Source organism: Buceros rhinoceros, unplaced genomic scaffold (genome assembly GCF_000710305.1).
Source record: "Buceros rhinoceros silvestris isolate BGI_N320 unplaced genomic scaffold, ASM71030v1 scaffold27265, whole genome shotgun sequence".
In the NCBI taxonomy this organism is placed as follows: domain Eukaryota; kingdom Metazoa; phylum Chordata; class Aves; order Bucerotiformes; family Bucerotidae; genus Buceros; species Buceros rhinoceros.
The window spans coordinates 6,192-24,947 of record NW_010411748.1 but is presented as its reverse complement, the minus strand read 5'-3'; the positions used below and the strand labels follow the sequence as shown (position 1 = coordinate 24,947).

General features: G+C 47.9%; 1 protein-coding gene across 1 annotated transcript in view; it reads right to left on the bottom strand.

Annotated features, from left to right (window-relative positions):
• Nucleotides 1-1,647: 1,647 nt before the first annotated feature.
• LOC104493443 (zinc metalloproteinase-disintegrin-like ohanin) overlaps nt 1,648-18,756 on the bottom strand; it is a 19,528-nt gene continuing 2,419 nt past the window's right edge. The window contains exons 2-24 of the mRNA XM_010136118.1: nt 18,087-18,187; nt 17,385-17,461; nt 15,466-15,544; nt 13,730-13,806; nt 13,409-13,604; nt 12,928-12,990; nt 12,722-12,793; nt 12,140-12,309; nt 11,310-11,394; nt 9,989-10,119; nt 9,181-9,358; nt 8,575-8,664; nt 7,966-8,161; nt 7,192-7,294; nt 6,539-6,695; nt 5,819-5,899; nt 5,134-5,212; nt 3,996-4,086; nt 3,555-3,654; nt 3,214-3,279; nt 2,847-2,924; nt 1,783-1,845; nt 1,648-1,680 (exon numbers count right to left, since the gene is read on the bottom strand). Coding sequence (XP_010134420.1) covers nt 1,648-1,680; nt 1,783-1,845; nt 2,847-2,924; nt 3,214-3,279; nt 3,555-3,654; nt 3,996-4,086; nt 5,134-5,212; nt 5,819-5,899; nt 6,539-6,695; nt 7,192-7,294; nt 7,966-8,161; nt 8,575-8,664; nt 9,181-9,358; nt 9,989-10,119; nt 11,310-11,394; nt 12,140-12,309; nt 12,722-12,793; nt 12,928-12,990; nt 13,409-13,604; nt 13,730-13,806; nt 15,466-15,544; nt 17,385-17,461; nt 18,087-18,187 — 2,366 coding nt within the window. The remainder of the gene's footprint in view (nt 1,681-1,782; nt 1,846-2,846; nt 2,925-3,213; nt 3,280-3,554; nt 3,655-3,995; nt 4,087-5,133; nt 5,213-5,818; nt 5,900-6,538; nt 6,696-7,191; nt 7,295-7,965; nt 8,162-8,574; nt 8,665-9,180; nt 9,359-9,988; nt 10,120-11,309; nt 11,395-12,139; nt 12,310-12,721; nt 12,794-12,927; nt 12,991-13,408; nt 13,605-13,729; nt 13,807-15,465; nt 15,545-17,384; nt 17,462-18,086; nt 18,188-18,756) is intronic.

The following is an 18,756-nucleotide window of genomic DNA, read 5'->3' as shown; positions in this document are numbered from 1 at the left end:
TGTGTTCCCTACCCGCAGGAGACACCGTGGGTCAGGGTTTCAGCGGGTGTGTGCTGGTTCGCCAGCTTGGGTAGAAGCTTTCAGGCCCCCTGAAGTCTGGGTGTTTTTAGAAGTGCTGCGAGGCGCTGGTCAGAACCAGCTATGGGTCCAGTCACTGTGAACAACGCTGGCCCGCGGCCCCAGGTCTTTTTTTGGTACTTTCAGCCGTGTGGTCCTCTCTAGCAAAGCCACTGTGCCAATGGGCTGGACACTGCCTTCCTGCGCCACAGCATAATCGGTTTGGATCCGTGTGCTGATTTGGATCCTGATCCAAACCCAAATCCAGTTCAAACTGGAACCTCTATAAAATCTCGAGTACTTTGGGTCCAGGGCAGTTTCACTTCCCTCTCTCTTTTTTTTTCCCTTTTTTTTTTCCTGGTAAAATTTTTGTTCCTTGAAAAACACTTCTGTGTGCTTTAACTTAAAAATATTGATGCCAACCACATGAATAACACCAGTGCCAATGGCAACAAGAGCATCGGGGCCAGCACCCTCCCAGTATTATTAACATCAGTGCCAACAGAGTCATGCGGGTCTCTGCCAGCAGGCCCATAATGTCAACAAGGCTGATGCCAAGAGGCCAGAACGAATGAAGAGCCCCTCAGTGAGGAGCCGGTGTGCAACGCCTCGTGCTGCGGCTCCGTCCCACAATAACAAAGCCGTGTGCCCAGCCTGCTCCTCATTAGCAGCTTTACGATAACACACCCCGGTGCAGGAGCAATTAAATGAAAACACCAAGGTGTGTATATCCTGGAAGGAAGAAATGCTCACATATTTCTGGAGCTGAGGGGCAAATGAAATAAATGATTAAGGATTTTGTTGACTGTGCTTTTCTGAATTTCTCTGTCCAAGAGCAATGGTGGCAGCTGGAGCCCTCTGGAACTAGCACAGCCTGAGCTCTGGGAGCCCTTGCAGGCAGCGAGCAGTTTGTCTCCTGCTTTGGTTTTGAGTAGAGGACTCTTACCTGTTGAGCAGGTAACCTAAGGGTTAATGAGCAAATCCAGTCCGAAAGGATCTTTCCCGAATCAGTACATTTCCAGTGTGTCATCTTCTTCTCCCAGGGCTAGCTCGGGCCATGAGGAACCAACTTTTCTCTGAAGGGCAGGAAGGATTTTTCTTCTTCCAGAACTGGCACATGAAGAAGCAGGTCTGCTCTGCTGCTGAAGAGAGGCTGGCAAAAACCCAGAAATGCAGCAGAAACTTCCCAATGTCCAAACAGGCAGTAGCCCTGCTCCCCCTGACCTCCTCGGGTCTGTACCGAGACAAGCGGTGTAGGTGCAGGGCATCCCAGTGCAGCCGCAGCTTGCGGCATGGTCTAGGAGTTAGGATGTGTAAGCAGCTTTCATGGCTTACTCCCAGTCTACACCTCAGTGCAAGGAGCGACTCTGCCTTGTTTCCTTTTGGGCAGAAGCTGGATGTTGTCACCAAAGAGTTCCTCGCTGTTTGAAAACCAAACTGCTTTCAAAGCAGCTGTCAGTCCGTTTGTTCTTTTTTTGAAGAGAACAGGAAGACGATCCTGGTTGCCTTTGCCAAAAGTGGAGGAATCGAGGGACAAACAAGTTGTCCCTGAAAATTTCAGGTATCTCGATCAGCCCTACTTCAGCAGCTTCATACTCTGGGATTAATTGGAGGTTTCAAAGCCTACGTGAAAAAGGAAGAGTTGAACGAATCACAGTGTGCCCAGTGCAGGTTTAACGAATCACGTCCCCAAAGAACGGCTGTTCATGTTTGAGCTCAGGTTACCTTTGGTGGAGGTGGAGGTTTGCCTTTGGGCACCGGGAGATGAGCGGGTGTCCTCTCTGGTGCCTGTAACACAATGCAGTTTAAATGTCACGAGGCATTGCGGTCTGAGCAGCTGCAGGACCTCCGCAGACCTCAGCTGCTGCTGCCGTTACCTTGTGTAGTTACTACAGCGTTTTCTGAGTGGAGGAGCTTGGGGTGAATGAGGTTAATGTGTCCCCATACAAGGAGGAACAATAATACAAATGGCCAAGGGGTCTGGATGTCCCGTTCCTGAGAGCACTGAGCTATTCTCAGTGTTCACATCCATCTGCATCGAGTATCCCTGCTCAGACAGACTGCTCAGGGAGCTACAGCTGATCACACACTCAAGGAGTATGTCAGGGAAAGCATCTCTAGAGACACTGGGATTTAAATATGTTTTTATGGTGGAGTGATACATGTTTTTTGATTTTTAATTTAGTCCTGATCCATCATTCTATATACAGGCAGTACTATGCAGTTACTTTGTTGGTATGAAGATGGTTTCTACACCCTTGTATCAGGGTGGGCAGGGGGCTCAGATGCTGAGATGGTGAATACTTGAGGGAGGTGTTTTCACTTAAGTAGGATGTGCTGGGTTTACTAATGGCCAATATTTGTATTCTTCTGGCTTCCAAACTTTTTTAAAGAATTCAAACTGCATATATGCACGCGTTGATGAGATCCTGTCACGGGTGGCATCTTTAGGGACTACCACAGTACAGGGACCACTGCAGACATCTGCAGGAGCAAAGATGCTCATCCCTTGCACTGTGGTGAACCTGAAACCCTGCTGCCCGGGCTCCGTGTGCTGCTGCGGATGAGATGTGCTTGCAACAGCTGAAGGGACTCCTTGGCGCAGACTGAGTGTGTCTGGGCAGTTTAGAATTATGTGGCAAAAAGGTGACTCCTGCTCTAGAGAATATGTGGTCTGAATGTCTGACATCTTTTTTTTTTTTAAATCAGAGTCAGAAACTGTGAAAATGCCAATTGGCATCGAATGGGCATTTGCCGCTCGGATGTGCAAAGCTGCAGGTTATACTTACGAAGGTCTGTTCTGTGTGAGAAGAGGTTGGTTTGGTAGAAGGAACAGGAGGTGGGGGACCTTTAGGCCTTATGGCAGGCTGTAAAAGAAGAGAATACAAACCGTATTGACCCTCTGTACCTGCGGTGGCTGTATGCGTCCGCCTGTTCCTGGGGAACGTGCAGGCTGTGTTCTGTATAACAAGTGCGTCAGCAGGGTGAACGGAGGCTTCCTGCTTTGTGCTGGCTGGCCCTGAGAAAGCATGCAGCGCCTTCTCTGGGGCGCTGAGCTTGCCCCAGCCTTTGGGGTCTCCACCGTGGTGTCAGCTGGTATGTGCCGTCTGCCCCAGAGCCAACATGAAAGCAAAGAAATGTTCTGGAAGTACTTACGCTCTGGCGCGGTGGTTTGTGCTCCTGGGGCGGAGGTACAGGAAGGAGAAGTTTCTTGTCGTTCATCTGAAAACAGGGAATGGTTAAATCGGATGGAGCCCTTATCTTGTGCATTATCTTTACATGCCCCTTTACTGCAGGTTACTCAGGGACTTAGTGCCATGTGCTTTCCCCAGTCCCTCCCCATGCTGGGATTCACAGCCCTGTTCTGTTGACCCCAGTCAAGAGTTTGGAAACCCTTGTGGAAGTGTAGCACGCTTCGGCTGATGAGTTTTGATGTGTTGACCCCTCGGTTCTGTCCCAGGGAGACCACAGCTGACTCAGGGCCTCTCCGCTCCTACCTTCTGGGCAGGTACCATCAGCACAGGGTGTTCTCTGCGTCTTTGTTCTTCATCCACAAAGACTTGGTTTGTGGCTCCAGGTCCCCTTCTGGTCTGGCAGCTATGCAAATATTAACACAGAGCTGTAAATCTTACCCTGACTGACGTAAAAAACCTTGAAGTGGAATGTCTGCCCTACTCCTTTTGGTGTGCATTCGAGCCGTGTCCTTCCTTCTTTATTTCTCCCCTTATTTTAGTTATTTAAGATGAGTCTTCAGAGCCACATTCTCAAGTCCTCACCCCTCTCCCAACCATGGCGTTTCTGACCCAGCTCAACAAAGGTCATGGACCGACTGCCGAACTCCTGCTCAGCCCCACCCCGCTCTGAAAACCCCAGCTTAAAACCTGTCAGAGGTTGCTTGGCTTTAGGGGTGTTTGGACTCAGCGGGGTAAGCGTTTTACCTCTTCTTGAACACTCGGAAGCGGGTCAGTAACACCGCTGCAGCTGCGGTGACGGCGAGGACAATCAGCACACCGGCAGCGATGGCGAAGCCTGGCAGGGGCAGAGAACACAAGCTGCTGTTTCTCAGAAGATCCACCGTTACTGAGCAGTTCCCTATCGCCACCATTGGCAATATAACTTTTTGCACAAGGTCTAGGCCCTGTTTGTCCTCTCTGTTTCTCAAGCTTACAGCTTCTGCCGTGAACAGTGATGGAAGGGAATGTAGTCCTGCCATTTTTGCCATATTTGAAGACTGTGGTGATCGCCTGAGCTGGCCTTGGGCTAAACAAACCCAGCCTTTTCCGTCCGTCCTCAAGGATCATTTCATTGTCATTCCTCTCCTCTCTCTCGAAGGATGTTGCCCAAAACTGGGCGCAGGCCTTTGGCATTGGACACAAGTAAGACTCCACTGTTTTCCTGCCACAGAGCTATTCTAAAGCCTCAGCTAAGCCACACTGGTGAGAGCTGATAGTGCTCCAGTGAGTGTGGGGAGAGGGCAAAAATATTTAATAACAAAGGCTTAATTTCCCCCCCCCCCACCCCCCAAACCACATGGAAATTCATACATGAAGTATTTTCCCTCAGAGGTAGATCAGTTGAAGGCCAGCTCCATGCAGGAGATAAAGAATAACAAAGGCTTAATTCCCCCCCCCCCCACCCCCCAAACCACATGGAAATTCATACATGAAGTATTTTCCCTCAGAGGTAGATCAGTTGAAGGCCAGCTCCATGCAGGAGATAAAGGAGCAGACTTGCCCCTCTCCCTCACAGCAGAACCTCTGGGAGCTGGCGCTCAGAGCTGACAGGGAGCTGATGTGGTGTGGTGGTGAGCTCAGGATGGAGAGGGGAAAAGCCTGCTACTCTAAATAATCTCCTGAGCCCGTCACTTCTGTCAGGTTGGAAAGACAAATGGTTTGCTCTTGTCATTACTACACGCTGCAGCGTCCTAAAGGTGGGCAGAGATCAGAGACCCCATCTGCAGTATTTGCAAAGAAAGAGCCTGGCACCCGGTGCAAGTTGGGGCTGTCTCAGGGGGGTTAAAGGGCTCGTTTCAGCCAGCGGATGATGGTACCCAGCCTGTGGCCAGCCGGCACTTACTGGTCATCGTTGACGAGCTGTCGCAGGTTGGCGGTGCCCAGCCTTCCTCACACTGGCACTGCAGCTCGTGGTCGCACACCTAGGGAGTCACAAAGCCAGGAATACCATCAGGATGGAAATAGGAGTGAAGGCGTGGTGTCATAAAAGCTCAGTGGCTTGGGGCCAGGGTCCTGATAAAGTTATTGAAGGTCTGGGAAGCCCCTCTCATTATACTCGGTCTAGAATTTAGCAGAGAGAGTAGTTCTGTACAGTCAAGGACAGGCCTGATGTCTGCTCCCACATGCCTTCTGCAGGTGTTTCTGCAGTGGAAGCTCCATACAGGACAAGACACAAAGCAGCAGAGTCTGTCTGTCTGTCTGTAGGTCTCTGAATGCTCAAATGAGATGAGCACAACTATCTTCCCAAAACAGATGATGACCTGGAAGAGTATAGTTGTGATGTTGTGGCTCAGAGGCAGGGCCAGGCACAGAGTGTGTGTCCATCTCCTGGGAGCTCCTTGGCAAAAATATTGATGCTATATCAGGTTAGATTTGCTTCATGAAAATACTGGAAGCTTCTGACTCCACAATTTTGCAAATTCCTATCCCAATGCCCTAAATCCTGTCATCAAGAAGGTCTGTAGCTGGTCTGCATAATTCTCTTTTTTTTTTTCTAAAGTTAATGGCATCAGATGCTCATATCTTACAGCATGTCCAGAACACTTGGCAGAGCAGTTGGTTGATCTAAAGACATCCTCAGCGTAGACACATTCGCCGCTGCTGCACACCTGAAACGTAGAGGGCAAAGGTTGGCACGGTGATTTCCAGCTTTCAGAACGTGCAGAGCTGGCACATAAAGTGATGAAGAGGAAAAGGAGGCTTAGAAATGGCTCTGCAAATCACTTAAACCTCCATTAGGAGTCTGATATGTGAATGTAATTCTTCACTCTGTGTATTTTATAGCAAAGGGGAGTGACAAAGATGTACAGACATCGCTGCTTCCCTCTCCTCTTTGGTCCTTCATCCTTCCCTCCGCCACTCCAAGCAGAAATATAGAACAAAGAAACTGGAAATAGCACTCAGCGGTGCCTAGCACATCCCTCATGGAAATGATTAAAAATAGTAATATATGTGTGACCTTTCAGCCCTTCACGTGAAGGTGTATGTCTGTTGTCACGTGTATTTGTGTCAGTAAAAAATAATGGGGCAGGAGTCAAGCATGAGGAAATCCGAACAGGAGCAGCTCCTGTTCGCTTTGCTGCTGATTTGTGATAGGTGTGAGGCAGAAGGTTTGGCAAATCACATCAGCAGAAGTTTAATGTCCACTTCAGTCTTCCCTGTTTGAAGTCTTTCTTGTCTGGTGTGAAAGAGCAATATAAGCGGGACTGAAAGAGAGGAAAAAATGAGACGAGCTATTCTCTACTAACCATCCCATCCCCACACTTTGTTCCATCAAGAATCATCCCTGGGTCTTCTTCTCCACTTCCAGGAAAACTTGCTTTGCAGGACTGAAAGTTCACCAGGCTCCCATGCTGAGGCATCTCCTTCCCCCCAGTGCAGAACAGCTTTCCACACAGGATATCTCTGGAAGGAGAACAAGAGCCGCTAGAACAACGAGATGGCACAGCAAAGCCTGTGAGCTGCTCTCCCCTCCAGCCTGGATTTGCCGTGTACAGGGACTCCAGAGAAACAGCTGCAGGGAGGAATTTGGGGTTGTGGTGGTTTCAGGTGGGTTTGTGCTTTGCGGAAATGAGTATTTAACTGTCCTGTCTTCTGAGGTTCACCTACGGTTCAGGTTTCCTACCCAAGTCCCTGTCCTTACCTCCGCGCGCGCACATGGTCAGCTCACGAGCAGGCTTGCACGTGTGTACAGATGCTCTTGCTCTTTCTCAGACCCATCTCCTGATTTCAAGACTAGTTTTCTTAGAACTGGCTTTACCACAATATTCAAAATGAGCAAGAAGGGACACCTGGACGTAGGTGCCGTCTAACATAGTGCACTCTTTGCTTCTCCCTCTTAACTGGAATAGGAATGGTCTCTCTTCCCAAATCCCAGTAAACTCTGTAACACAGTGCTTACTTTTTTTTACACGGGACGTGACTACCTTTTTCTTTTCTGCAGTATCCATAATATACCCCTTTCTCGTTCATCCGGTAACATGAAGGTGCACCTTCAGTAGCCGCTGTGAAAGAGGAGAATGCACTGGGATTAGTCTAGGTTCTGCGAGAACTAATAATATCTCATTTCCTTTGCCTGTTTAGGAAACAGCCTTTCCTAGCGAGGGTACCCGTGGGCCTGAATGACTCTCTCTGGCACTTCACGCGTTAGTCTTGCCCAGTTATTGTGTGCACAGAGCAGAACCTCTCCTGTGTGCTCTCTCTGTCCCGTACAAACCCATAGACCATGTCTCAGAGAAGGGATGTAGGACTGGAGGTGGTTTAGGGCTGGGAAGAGGGTAAGCTACCACACACCTTCAGGAGCATAAAGGTGTGCTGAATGTGGACATTAATTGGAAATACGGACATTTCCTCTTCCTGCTAAGCAAAGAATACCCACCCAGCTCATTTCAGAGCTACCTTCAAAGCATCGTGAGAAAGAGGAAGGTGCTTACCACTTCCCACTTCTCTAGAAATACACGGCGTTGTGTGCTTGAGCCTCAACTCATGTGGCTACAACCAGTGGTAGTGTTAAATAGAATAATAATCAAGTATGTGCTACAAACTAGAACTCATTTGTATAGACACGCGGTTCCTCATTTACGAAAGGCCGTGGATGATTTGCCGGCAGACAAAGCCTACCTCTCTCCCTTTGAATCTAGGCAACCTGATTTTTTCCACGCCAGCTAGTTCTCACCTGCTCCGAAAGCAGCCTTGCACTGGTTTTCCCGGGTGGGACAGTTTCCCATGTAGCAGTAGCCTTTGCCGAGGTCGCAGGGATGTCCGTTCACACGGAATCGATCTGGTGGGCAGCTGGCAGAGTAGCCGGTGCACATCTCAGCCAGGTCACAGTCGTGCTGAACTGCTCGGCAAACAGCTCCTGCTTCTCTATACTGAAGAGGGGGGAAAGCAACGCCGTGCTTACCGTGCTGCTCCTCTGTGCTGCCTAAAGTCACGCGGAACTGGAGTGTGAAAACTGGGGGAGAGAAACCCCATCCTCACTGTACAGGTGCCTGAGAAGCCAGATCTGTGTCTGATTTAAAGGTGGTTTGGCCAACTGACAAAGATTTTTGCCTGGTTGTGCATCAGCTTTGTTTTCCAGGAGAAAATGGGTAATCAAAACACTGATTTCTCCAGGATGTTGAAAGCTTGAGTGAACAGATAGTTCGGGATGCCCTTGTCATTATAGTGCTGTGTCGGTAACTACAAGTTAGTTCTTTTGAAAGGACTAGTACTGCTTTTGCACAGGCGAAAAAAAATTACACCCTGTGAGATGCAAGAAGCTAGAGATCAAGAGGAGTCTTACCTGGCAGTTTTCACAGCACTCTCCATGTGCGCACACGGAGCCTTCAGACAGCTTGCAGGTCTCGGGGTCGCAGCAGTCGTTTGTGCACTCCTGTGAGAGAACCAGCGGTCAGAGCCCTGGGACAGTGCACAGGGGCTGGTCCCCTCTCACTGCCTTCCCAGCGAAGCACCCCGCGCTTGGTGACCGAGGTGGGGGGACATCTGGGACCTGCTCTTCTCTCCTTTGCAACCCGGTCCCCCTGGAAGCTGGGCCAGTGTTATGAGTGAGCATGTGAGGAGCGTGCGGTGGGTTCCGTTGTGAAAGTGCGGGTGGGAGTCGTGTGGGGAACTTCCTCTTTTCTGCTAAGACAGTTTCCTCTGTGTGGCTGTTCCCTGTTCCCAGTTCCGCTGCCACCGCACTGTGACAAACCAGGCAGTTGTCTTTCCCACTGCTCAGCACGTGCTTTATGGGGGTGACTACCTTGGTTATCAAATTGCTGATCTGTGCAGTTTCTACATAAATATTTCAGCCAGCTTGGAACTGGCCGCCTCAGAAGCTGCAGAAACCAGCCTGAAAAAACCTCTGGGCCTCTTCCATGTACTGTTTTCTCTCTGGTTATGCAGATACCTCGGGAGTACCGCAGTCGCATTCCTCTCCTTGTTCCACAAAGCCGTTTCCACAGGCTGCAGGTGCTATGATGCTGCTTTTCTCAGGGATGTTAGTTAAGCATTTTGGCATGTCGCTCAACATGTACCTCTCAAAACTTTGGAGGCTGCAGGAGCTGAATTTCTTGGGGATGATAGAACTGTATTGAGAAAGCAGGAGGATTTACATTAGGGTGGGCATAGGTGAGGAGAAGCAATACCCTTTACGAGAGAAATGAAAGAAGGGGCTGCCCCCACGATGGTGGGGGCCTCGTGCCCAAGACGTAAGCCTGGTCTACCCAGTTTGTGCCTGGATGCTCGAGGTGTTGGGAGTTTTCCACAGCAGAGGCTCGGGGTGTTCAGCTAGGGATGGTACCTGAACTCAATTCCCATCCAGTGGGTATTTATTAAAGGTGCCAGCGTTCTGTGTGGTTTTCGCAGGAGACATTTCAGAGTAGAGAACAAAATCTACGTTAGGTAAACCTTGGGGAAGCTCTTGTCCTTCATGCTGTTGTCATTGCAAGAAAGAAACTATTAGGTGACTAAAGTTTTTTTAGGTTTGTTTTGGGTTTTTTTTTCTGTTTGGTATTTTGTGGGTGGTATCTGGCTGGAAATGTCTTACAAGGGTCTGGAGTTTCTTAATTTTTCTCTTCTTTTTGTGTTATTTGAATGGAATCATCTCAGAGGTCAAAAGTAATGACTCCTTCACTTAAGAAACCAACAGCTTAGCCCCAGCCCCTCTTGCGCTGCCCCGTGTGTTCTCTCCCTCGCCTGTTTGTCCAAGTTCCTACCTGACAGTATCCGTCATGATACAGACTTCAGCACTGCACGAGCAGGCTTCGGTGTCGTGACTCATGCCAAGGTTGTGACCCATCTCATGTGCCATGGTAGCTGCTACGGCAATTTCATTTCTGTTATGATCCTGCGGAGATAAGAACAAGCAGTTATTTTTATGAGTATTTGAGAACAAGGAGAAGCGTCAGAGAAGCCACGTGGCTCAGAAATAGGACAATTGGTCTTCGAGGGAAACTGTCTCACTGCTGCATAAGTGTTAATATGCTGATCGATCCATGCGCCTCTTTTACAGTCGATGCTGGATTATATTGTAATAGCAATGAGACGATACCACTAATGAACATGAGTAAATCGGTGTAATTAATTTTTAAATAAACATGAGGAAGCGAGGCTGCCAAATAACAACTGAGTGTTGGGGAACCAAACATCTGAAACTCTTAATCCTCTCTCCGGGTAGCTGTCTCCGTGCTTAGGGTAATTATGTGGGTGCGATATAATTATTGCTCATTAGACAGAAGTAACTGTTGCGTGCAGCGCTGTGTGTGCGCAGAAGGAGAAGGCAGATGCCGTGTTGTGTCTTTGCTCTTAGCTTGGTGTTTCGTGGTGCGTGGTGGGAGGGAGGAAAAGAGTCCTGCTCTTTGGAGTGAATCCAGATGTGTGAACAGCAGGCGGTAGTGGAAACGAGACAGCGCACTGGTCATGCTCTTCCAGCACGGCATGGCAAATCCTGCTGCTGTGAAACGCATCCCCACGCCTTGAAAAGCGTTCTGCTGTTACGGTCATCCTGGGATTTCCTCGTGGTGTGGGAAAGCTGCAATTTCACGTGGGTTATTCCTCGTACCAGCAAGCCAGGCCCCTGTAGTTGGGGGCAGCGGTCGAGCTCCCGGCGTTGTTGGTAGAGTTCTGGATCTGTGTTTGTGTTTAGGCACTGGTAGCATAGTTCAGGCAGCTGTAGTTAAGTGGCTAAACTGCTGCTGTGCGTAATGACAGAACCGATTCCCTGTTCAGAACAGAGGACCGTAAGGTAGAGGCACAAAATCACGTCTTTCTCTCCTCTGCCTCTGTGGGAGCCTGGTACCCCATCTACAGGCGTGTGATGCACAGCTGCCATGCTGCGTGTGCGCTTTCTTCACCCTCTGCACTTCACTGGCTGTAAAATCTCCGACTGTGGGTTTCTACAGTCTAATAAAATTGCGTGAACCAGACAGGGAACCGAAACTGTCGTACACCCAGTGGTTTTCTTACATGTTCTTTGCTAGTTGAGAAAAAAATACAGAAAAGCCTTTAAAAAGTAGAATAAACAAAAATAAATCCGACCTGAATAATACCTGTAGAATGTGTATCACTGCATATGGATTTGACAAAGGCTAATCCGACCGTTGTCCCCTCTAAGTCATGACCACTGTGAGGAAGAAGAAAGGCAAAGTGAAGCGCAGTGATGGCACCGGGAAGCAGGTCTGAAGTCAGGTCTGCTTCTGAACTGGGCTGAGGGCTTTGAGCACGTGTTCCGTCCCAGCCCTGGATCCCACCCCTGGTTGAATAGAATATTCGAGGCCATGCTTTAGATCACTGCACATCAGCAAACAATCAAATGCACTTTTCATTTTAAATTTTTACTCAAATTACGTTGCAGTTCATCAGATTTAAAGCATCTGCACGAGTGTGAAGAGCTTGATGAAGTGCTTGAGCTGTAGCGGAGCGCTGGGATGAATCAGGGCATTGACCACGAGCCAGAAGAGCGAAGTGAGTGCTGGCTTACTTTGGCAGCGTGCATCCCCAGCTGTTCAACTTTGTGCCGTGGCTCCTGAGGATGTCAGACTGCACTGCAGCCTTCAGGACACTCAACTGCTCAGTGACCAGAGCAGGGAACAGGAGAGACCGAGAGGTGGCAAAAGTGCATGTTGCTGGTTTTTGCAGGGATTCAGACAGAAACACGGGATCCTACGGCCTAGCAGGTAATTGTGCTCCATGGAGAAAATAAAAGCAGGAAAAGCTCCTGCATTTATCTTTTTGTTCTAGAATTAGTACAGCCCGGTGCTGGTGAGTGTGAAATCCAGATCGGTACAGACAGAGTCTCTCACTGTTCTATAAGAACGAGTTCCTTGACCGAATCTGGAAATGCACATAGCAAAGAGAACGATACGCACGTGATGAGCTGAGCGTTGTCGTGCCTTTTCCTCCGTAACAAATCTGATAGACGCCACTTGGAGAAACTGTCCAGCGTGAATCCCGCACCTCGGCTCAGCAGGCATTTGTCAGCGTCTGTCCAGATCTCTAGACCAATTAAAGCCACGTAGATATTTATGGCCTTATAAACCTGCAGCAGATAAACAGGGAGCCTTTAAAAATGAGGTTGTCCTGGTAATGGGTTCACTTTTGTCACTCGCAGTATCGTCTGCTCCGGACCTGAATTTAAGCTTTTCTGCACTTTGAAGTTGCAACAAAACCCCAACAAACAAGACATGAAATCTTATTTCCCCCCAGATTTAAACCAGTGGTTTTAAAATTTCTGGAAATGCCAGCAATGTCTTTCAAGAAATTTGACTACGAAAAGAAATCAGAAATCGAGAATAATTTCATTATTTTCTAAGATTTCGGTAATCCACTGTAACAAGTGTTTAAAAAACAGGGTGTGAATCTTCCTGTGCAGAAATCTCGTATCTGCAGGTGAAGAGCAGGATAATACGGTCACTTGTGTTTCCGTTTGACTTTGCCGCGTTTGCTCTTACCGTGTTGATATAATTGACTATTCCAAATACGCGCTCTCTCACAGTTTTAACATCTTCCTCATACTTCTTATACTAAAAAAATAAACATAGTGCGTTAGGAGAAGGAGAGAAAAAAAGAAACTTAGTCGAAAAGAAATATCCCACAGAAGATAGTGTTACAAACTACTAACTGGGCAAATGAGGAAAAAACTCATTAAAATACTCACCAAAGTGTTGTCTGCAACTACGTAAAGTTCCAGGTACTTTTTAGCTTTCAGGTATGCTTTCATCTAAACAAGAGAGACACGACAGTGATTTCTAAGGCTTGTTGCAGTCCCAGCCTTGCGTTTTCAAGCCCCTGTGCTAGTTAGGGGGGGTTTCTTTCGCCACGTCCCTGCCGTGTTTTGCATGGTAAAAGGAGCTGCATATTAATGTGATTATTAAGATTCTGAGGGTAGGCTAGGTATTAAGAATATTTAGGAGTTTAAAGATCCATGTGGGCATCTCTTAGTACATGCAGGAGCGTCTGACTCAGGTGGTGGCTAAGAAATCTCGGATCTGTGAGATTTTGCACTGCCTCATGGTTTGCAGTCACGTCTTTTCTGCAGGTGCCACCAGGCAGAGGGACACTTGTGCTACTGGAGTTCTACGGCCGTAATTTCTTTTCTGACATGTACTTACTGGTGCGTTGCTTAACTATGTACTTACTTCTGGACTGTTGCTGGATTTGAAGATGTCGTTGGTGGGGTCATTCAGATCGTCTTCCCAGGAATTATTGATGAGACCACAGGTTTTTATGGACTTTTGTTCGAGTTTCTCATACTTGTAGACTGCATGTTCGTCTCTGTCTGAAGTTCCCAAGGGTTCAATGAGGTACTTCTGACCACGGGTCTCAAAATATCCGCTAAGAAAATGAATTAGACCATGATCTTTTAAGTCTTTTTATTCTTTCTATATTGGAAAACTGATCCTCACAGAGTATGCACATTTTGCCACTGGCACCCTTTGGGAACCGAAGCTCCACCTCACCTTAGCCCTTTGCAAGCACTGATGCTCGCTGTGGAATCAGCGTCATCCTGAACGTAACCTTCATAGTAACAGTGATCCTGTTTAGAGGAAAAAATACACCGTCACCTTGGCTGCGCTGAGTTGGCCTAGACCAGTGATTTCGGAAGACAAACTGCTCTAGCTACAAGCTGCACCAAACAGCCCTGTCTGAGGCAATCTGTTAGAGGGGATTCTTAAAATGTAGAAGCCGGTGACCACATCCATGTTACTGATACCCTTCAACACCGTGACCAGGGTGTGACGCGCCCAGGCCTGGGGGGGCTCTGCTCAGTACACAACTGGGGCATGCTCGCTGCTCTGAGTTAAGCACATACCGATGTGCTCTGCTGAGTTAAGGTCAGTGCTGAATGATTTTACTGTGGCCAGATTTCAAGGAAACACCCTTTGCTATTACCCAACAATTAAATGCATTAACTTCAATGAGATTAAAATGTGTATTATGTGAAAACATATGATTAAGGGAAAAGTTTTCGTAGCTTAATTGACTGAAGGATCTAAGGTATAATGAACACTTCTATGTTCAAAGAGACTTCAAAGTCACTAAGATATTGTGTAAAATTTTACCCATAGCATTTTCATTAACAGATTTCTTCAGAGACCTATTCTGCAGGATCCCAACTCACACCCACGGTGCCTTTTGTTTGCTTAGAGATGTTTGGTTTCGCTCTACCATTTATTTTTCTTTCTGCCATCACAGCTGCAAACCTTCTTACAGTGAAAAAGACAACAAGAAGTGAAAATTACTAGAGAAAGAAGTGGAGAATTACTCTGCAGCTTTAGAGATGAAGAGGAGAAGCTCTTGGGATCATAACCAAGTGTGGGCATTCCTTACTCAGCGAGCTGCGAGATTTGAGATCGTCTCTAACCAGGCAGAGGTGCTCTTTGCTTTTCACAGGATCCATTCAGGGAGCGAAAGTAATTGGAGCAATCGCAAATGGCATCTTTTTCCACAACCCCCCCTACCCCAGAATTCTTTATGTTCATTTGTTTCACTGCAGCTCCTCCTGCTCCTGCTGATCGCTCCGTGACAGAGTGCTAGGCTTTGTATTCCAAACAGGGGTGTTAAAACACAGTGTGACAGCGGGCGGGAGCTCGGGTGAGAGCTTTGGTGAAGGTGAGAGCCGTGAGCTCACAGTTAATTAAAGAATAACTTGTGCAGGGACTTCCTTGGTGTCTGAATGTGAATAACTGATTGGTCATGGCTCAGCGAAACCACCTGGGGTGACCTGCAGTGCCTCTGCTGGGAGCGTGGGTGGTACATGAGCCAGCGAGGAAACGCTGTCTCAGAAGCTATGAGCTCACTGAGATGAGGGTTAAAGCAAGTCACGCACGGGTGCAGGTTGAGCAAAGTCAGGAGGGCAAAGGCAGAAGGTCGGAAGCAGGGAAATGGCCCTGGCTCTGCTCCCTTTCCTGACAGAGGAGAGAAATTTGGCGCAGGAAATGTGTTCATCAGCCACTGAGGTAGAGCGTGGTTGTCTCTTTGAAAGACAAGCCATGTGCCTGATTCTCACCAGGCTTAGATCAGCGTAGCTCTGCCAGAGGCACAGTCACACCTTCCCTTCAGCAGCATCCCAAATTACAGCACTTGCAACCTTTTCTCTTTCTGTTGGGTATGTGCTGTTATTTCACGGACCCCTGGACCTCATAGGGACCTCCCCCACACTGCAGCTCTGAGGGGGGAAACCTTTTGTTATTACCTTGATCCGAGGACTCGTCGTTATTTGTTGCCCATCGTCGGAATAAACTGTTTCAGTGTAGTCTTTAGCCAACAGATGCCTGCAAAGAGTCAAGTGCAATTATTTCTCAAAATAAATCATGTTCCTCTAGAAACGAGGCAGCCACGTAACACGCTGAGTATTTCGGGGGTTCAAATGGTTGCTCAAGTTTAGCATCAAAGAACGAGGGAAGCAAAGCTGCTGGGTGGGGAATCCTGCCTGTTCGCGATCCTTACTCAAACAAAGTGATGTTTCTACAATAAGAAGGCAGTTGAAGTCTACTTACTTAATTGGTATAAACCAATCTCCCAGGAGATCTGAAAGTAAACATTTAGTTACACAGGCAGGACCGATCCTCGCGTGGTCTCAGGTTGGGGTGAATGTTCCACCGCTCCACAGTGTGTGTGCAGTGATCCCGTTCTGTTCGCTCCCCAGTTCCTCCCACTGATTATAAATAGCAAAGGTCGAGGGAAAAGCTGCTTCATCTCTTTCACGTCTGTTGGTGCGTACACATATGTGTATGTGTGTGTGCACGTATGTGTATGTGTGCACGTATGTGTATGTGTGCACGCTGATTCTGTGTGGGGATCATACTAACATCGTTTGCCCAATTCTTTTGCTTGTTTCGTAACATTGCTAGCACAAGTTCTCATCTTTGTAATCGTTGTCTGAACTTGATTTTTCTAAGTGGCACTCTATTCTTGTACACGTGCGTGTTCCTGAACCTCCAAAGGAGGCTGTCAGGACTGGAATAAATGACTGCATTTCTGCCACCGCTGGGGAAGGTCCCCTGGGGTTTCCTGTTAGCACATCCACTTGTGAGCTGCTGTGGAAGGCTGGATCCCACCCGGCTCTGTGCACTCAGCTCCGGTGCAGCACAGCCCCAAGCAGGTGCTTCCCCTAAGCCAGGGCTGTGGTCTCACTAAGGGTAGCAGCAAAGCATGTCTACATTCGCTCAGTTCGGGCAGCAAACTGCTGCAATCCCATTTCTTTTTAAAGAGTGGATTAACTACAATAGAATTTCTCTTTCCCCCTCCAAATATTTAGATTAGATTAAAACGGGGGCAAACAGGTAATTATAGTCTGTATTTACCATGAACTGATTGCAGTACTGTTGTATTTACACAGCCAGTAGAGAAGGACCTGCTAAAGCAAACTTGTTTGATCCCACGCTAAACGTTTGGGTGGAGCCAGGGCGCAGAAGACCACAGTGGAGCTTCAGGTTGTGTGGCTCTGGACAGTTTGGGGCTTTCCGTTGGATGCTTTGTGTGTGACAGAGCCTTGCTGCTTCTCTGTCTCCTCCTCAGGGCCTGCTGAAATGCTGTTAATCTCCCAGGAGACAAGCTCTCCTCCCTTGCAGGTGCCATTGACACTGTATGTTAGACTAGTCAAAGTCCAACTGCAGTTGGGTTAAGGTGGGGAAGCTGAATTATGAAGGGGTTTTTATTGCATTTTCTACTAGTATTTTTACGTTTTGTAAATCTCGCAGAGCCAACACTGTCCCATTTCAAGGACATTTCTCTTGCTCTTCTTGTTCTTGTTTCTGCCAGCATGGAACAAATAAATATAACCCAGGTGACCTAAAACTTGTGGAATGATATGGAAACTGTAAACATTCAGTGGGTTTAGCCATTTAGGAACTGAAAGGGGAGGAGGGAGTTAGCAGTACAGGTGAGTCGTTCCGTCGTAGTAATGTCATATGCCTGTGTGGTTATTTCACATCACCAAAACCGTGACATGACGCTTTCTCTCCCCCTTCTCTCACTGGAGTCAGAAGGTTCTATTTACCTCAATTCCTCTGTCTTACAGGAGCCTCAGCCCTGGTCCTTAGGATCCCAAACACCCTGCAGAGCCCCTTACCGCGAGGAATAATGCCCAAGATCAAGTTGAACTGAACCTACTTATTTTTTTGTAGGTGCAGTATGACTTTCTCTCCGCTGGCTTTGATTCCGTACTCCATTGTGTCATCGTATTTTGTCTGTAAACAGATTCAAGTGTTAGAAAAGGGACTGGTACCATTTCTGGCCTCACTGCGAGCTGCCTGCTCCTGAGTTGCCAACCGCATTCTTTTCCTCCTCTTCCCACCAAAAATAAGTATTCTGGCAGTTGCAGAATAAGCAGAAGGTTGCTGGGTTTCATAATTTTTAATTAGAGGAACAAATTGAACTTTGCAAATGTATTTCTACAGTCATAAGCACATAACCTGCATTTTCAGGGAAGTGCTGAAGCTCAGCTTTGACCAGTTTCGTAACTCTCTCAAGCTATGTAAGAGCATGCTTAGCTTTGAGAATTGGATTTCATGTGCTTTAAATTAAAATGCCAGTGGGCTATTCGGAACTTGACTAGTACCAAACCCAGTGATCTCGCAGAGATCCACGTCCAGAAGTCGCACTGATGGGTCCGGGTCCATTGCTGCGTTCTGAGCACACCTCAGAGCCCGGATGTACCAGTCACGGAATGGCTCCTCCAGCTTTCCTCTTTCATTTACTTTTGCAAGATCAAGTGTCTGGCTCAAAACTTTCTTACCTGTGATCACCAAGGCTACTCTGACTCCCAAAAACCTTCCCCATCTCCCAGGAAAGCAGAGTTATCTCTTTTAATACCTCTTTGTTTCTTTGCACATCTCTTTTATGTACTCTGTGCAGTCTCTGTGGATAAACTATTTCGTACTGCTCAACTCCAGGTAATTCCTTCCTCGTGCTCCCTAGGGAGAAACAGATGTTTACGTATGAAAACACAGTATTAACTTATTAAACGCCCTATTTCGTGTCTGTCAAGACTGATTCTTTTGGGCTGTCTAGCCGTTCATCCACCGCAGCGCTCGTTTCTCCTGTGCTCTGCGCTGGCTCTGCCATGAGCTCCCCTGCTCTGCTGAGCAGAGACCTGACACGAGGTTTGTTCCTTTCAGATGAGTTGACATTCCCAGCTATTTCCAGGTGTCAAAATATTTTATGCAATTGGCTTTGGATTTCTTTCCTCAGCACCAGTCAGCGGTTTCGAGTACCAACATGCCAGACCAGCTATGCAAGGGGCAGCCTTTGCCTCCACCGTCTGCCGATGACATGAATTTCTATGGTCTGTGCAATGAGTGATCTCCTGCCCTTCTCGCATGACATACAACTTAAGACTGCCCCTAGGTCAGTAAATAAACGCCTAAGTTCACCACAAGTCTGGACCAAGCCTAGGTTTCTCCTTTAGGAAGCTGCTGACATAAACCCTGTGGCAGTGCTTGGACAGATACGCTCTTACCCGTGGGGTCCCACTGAGGACGGA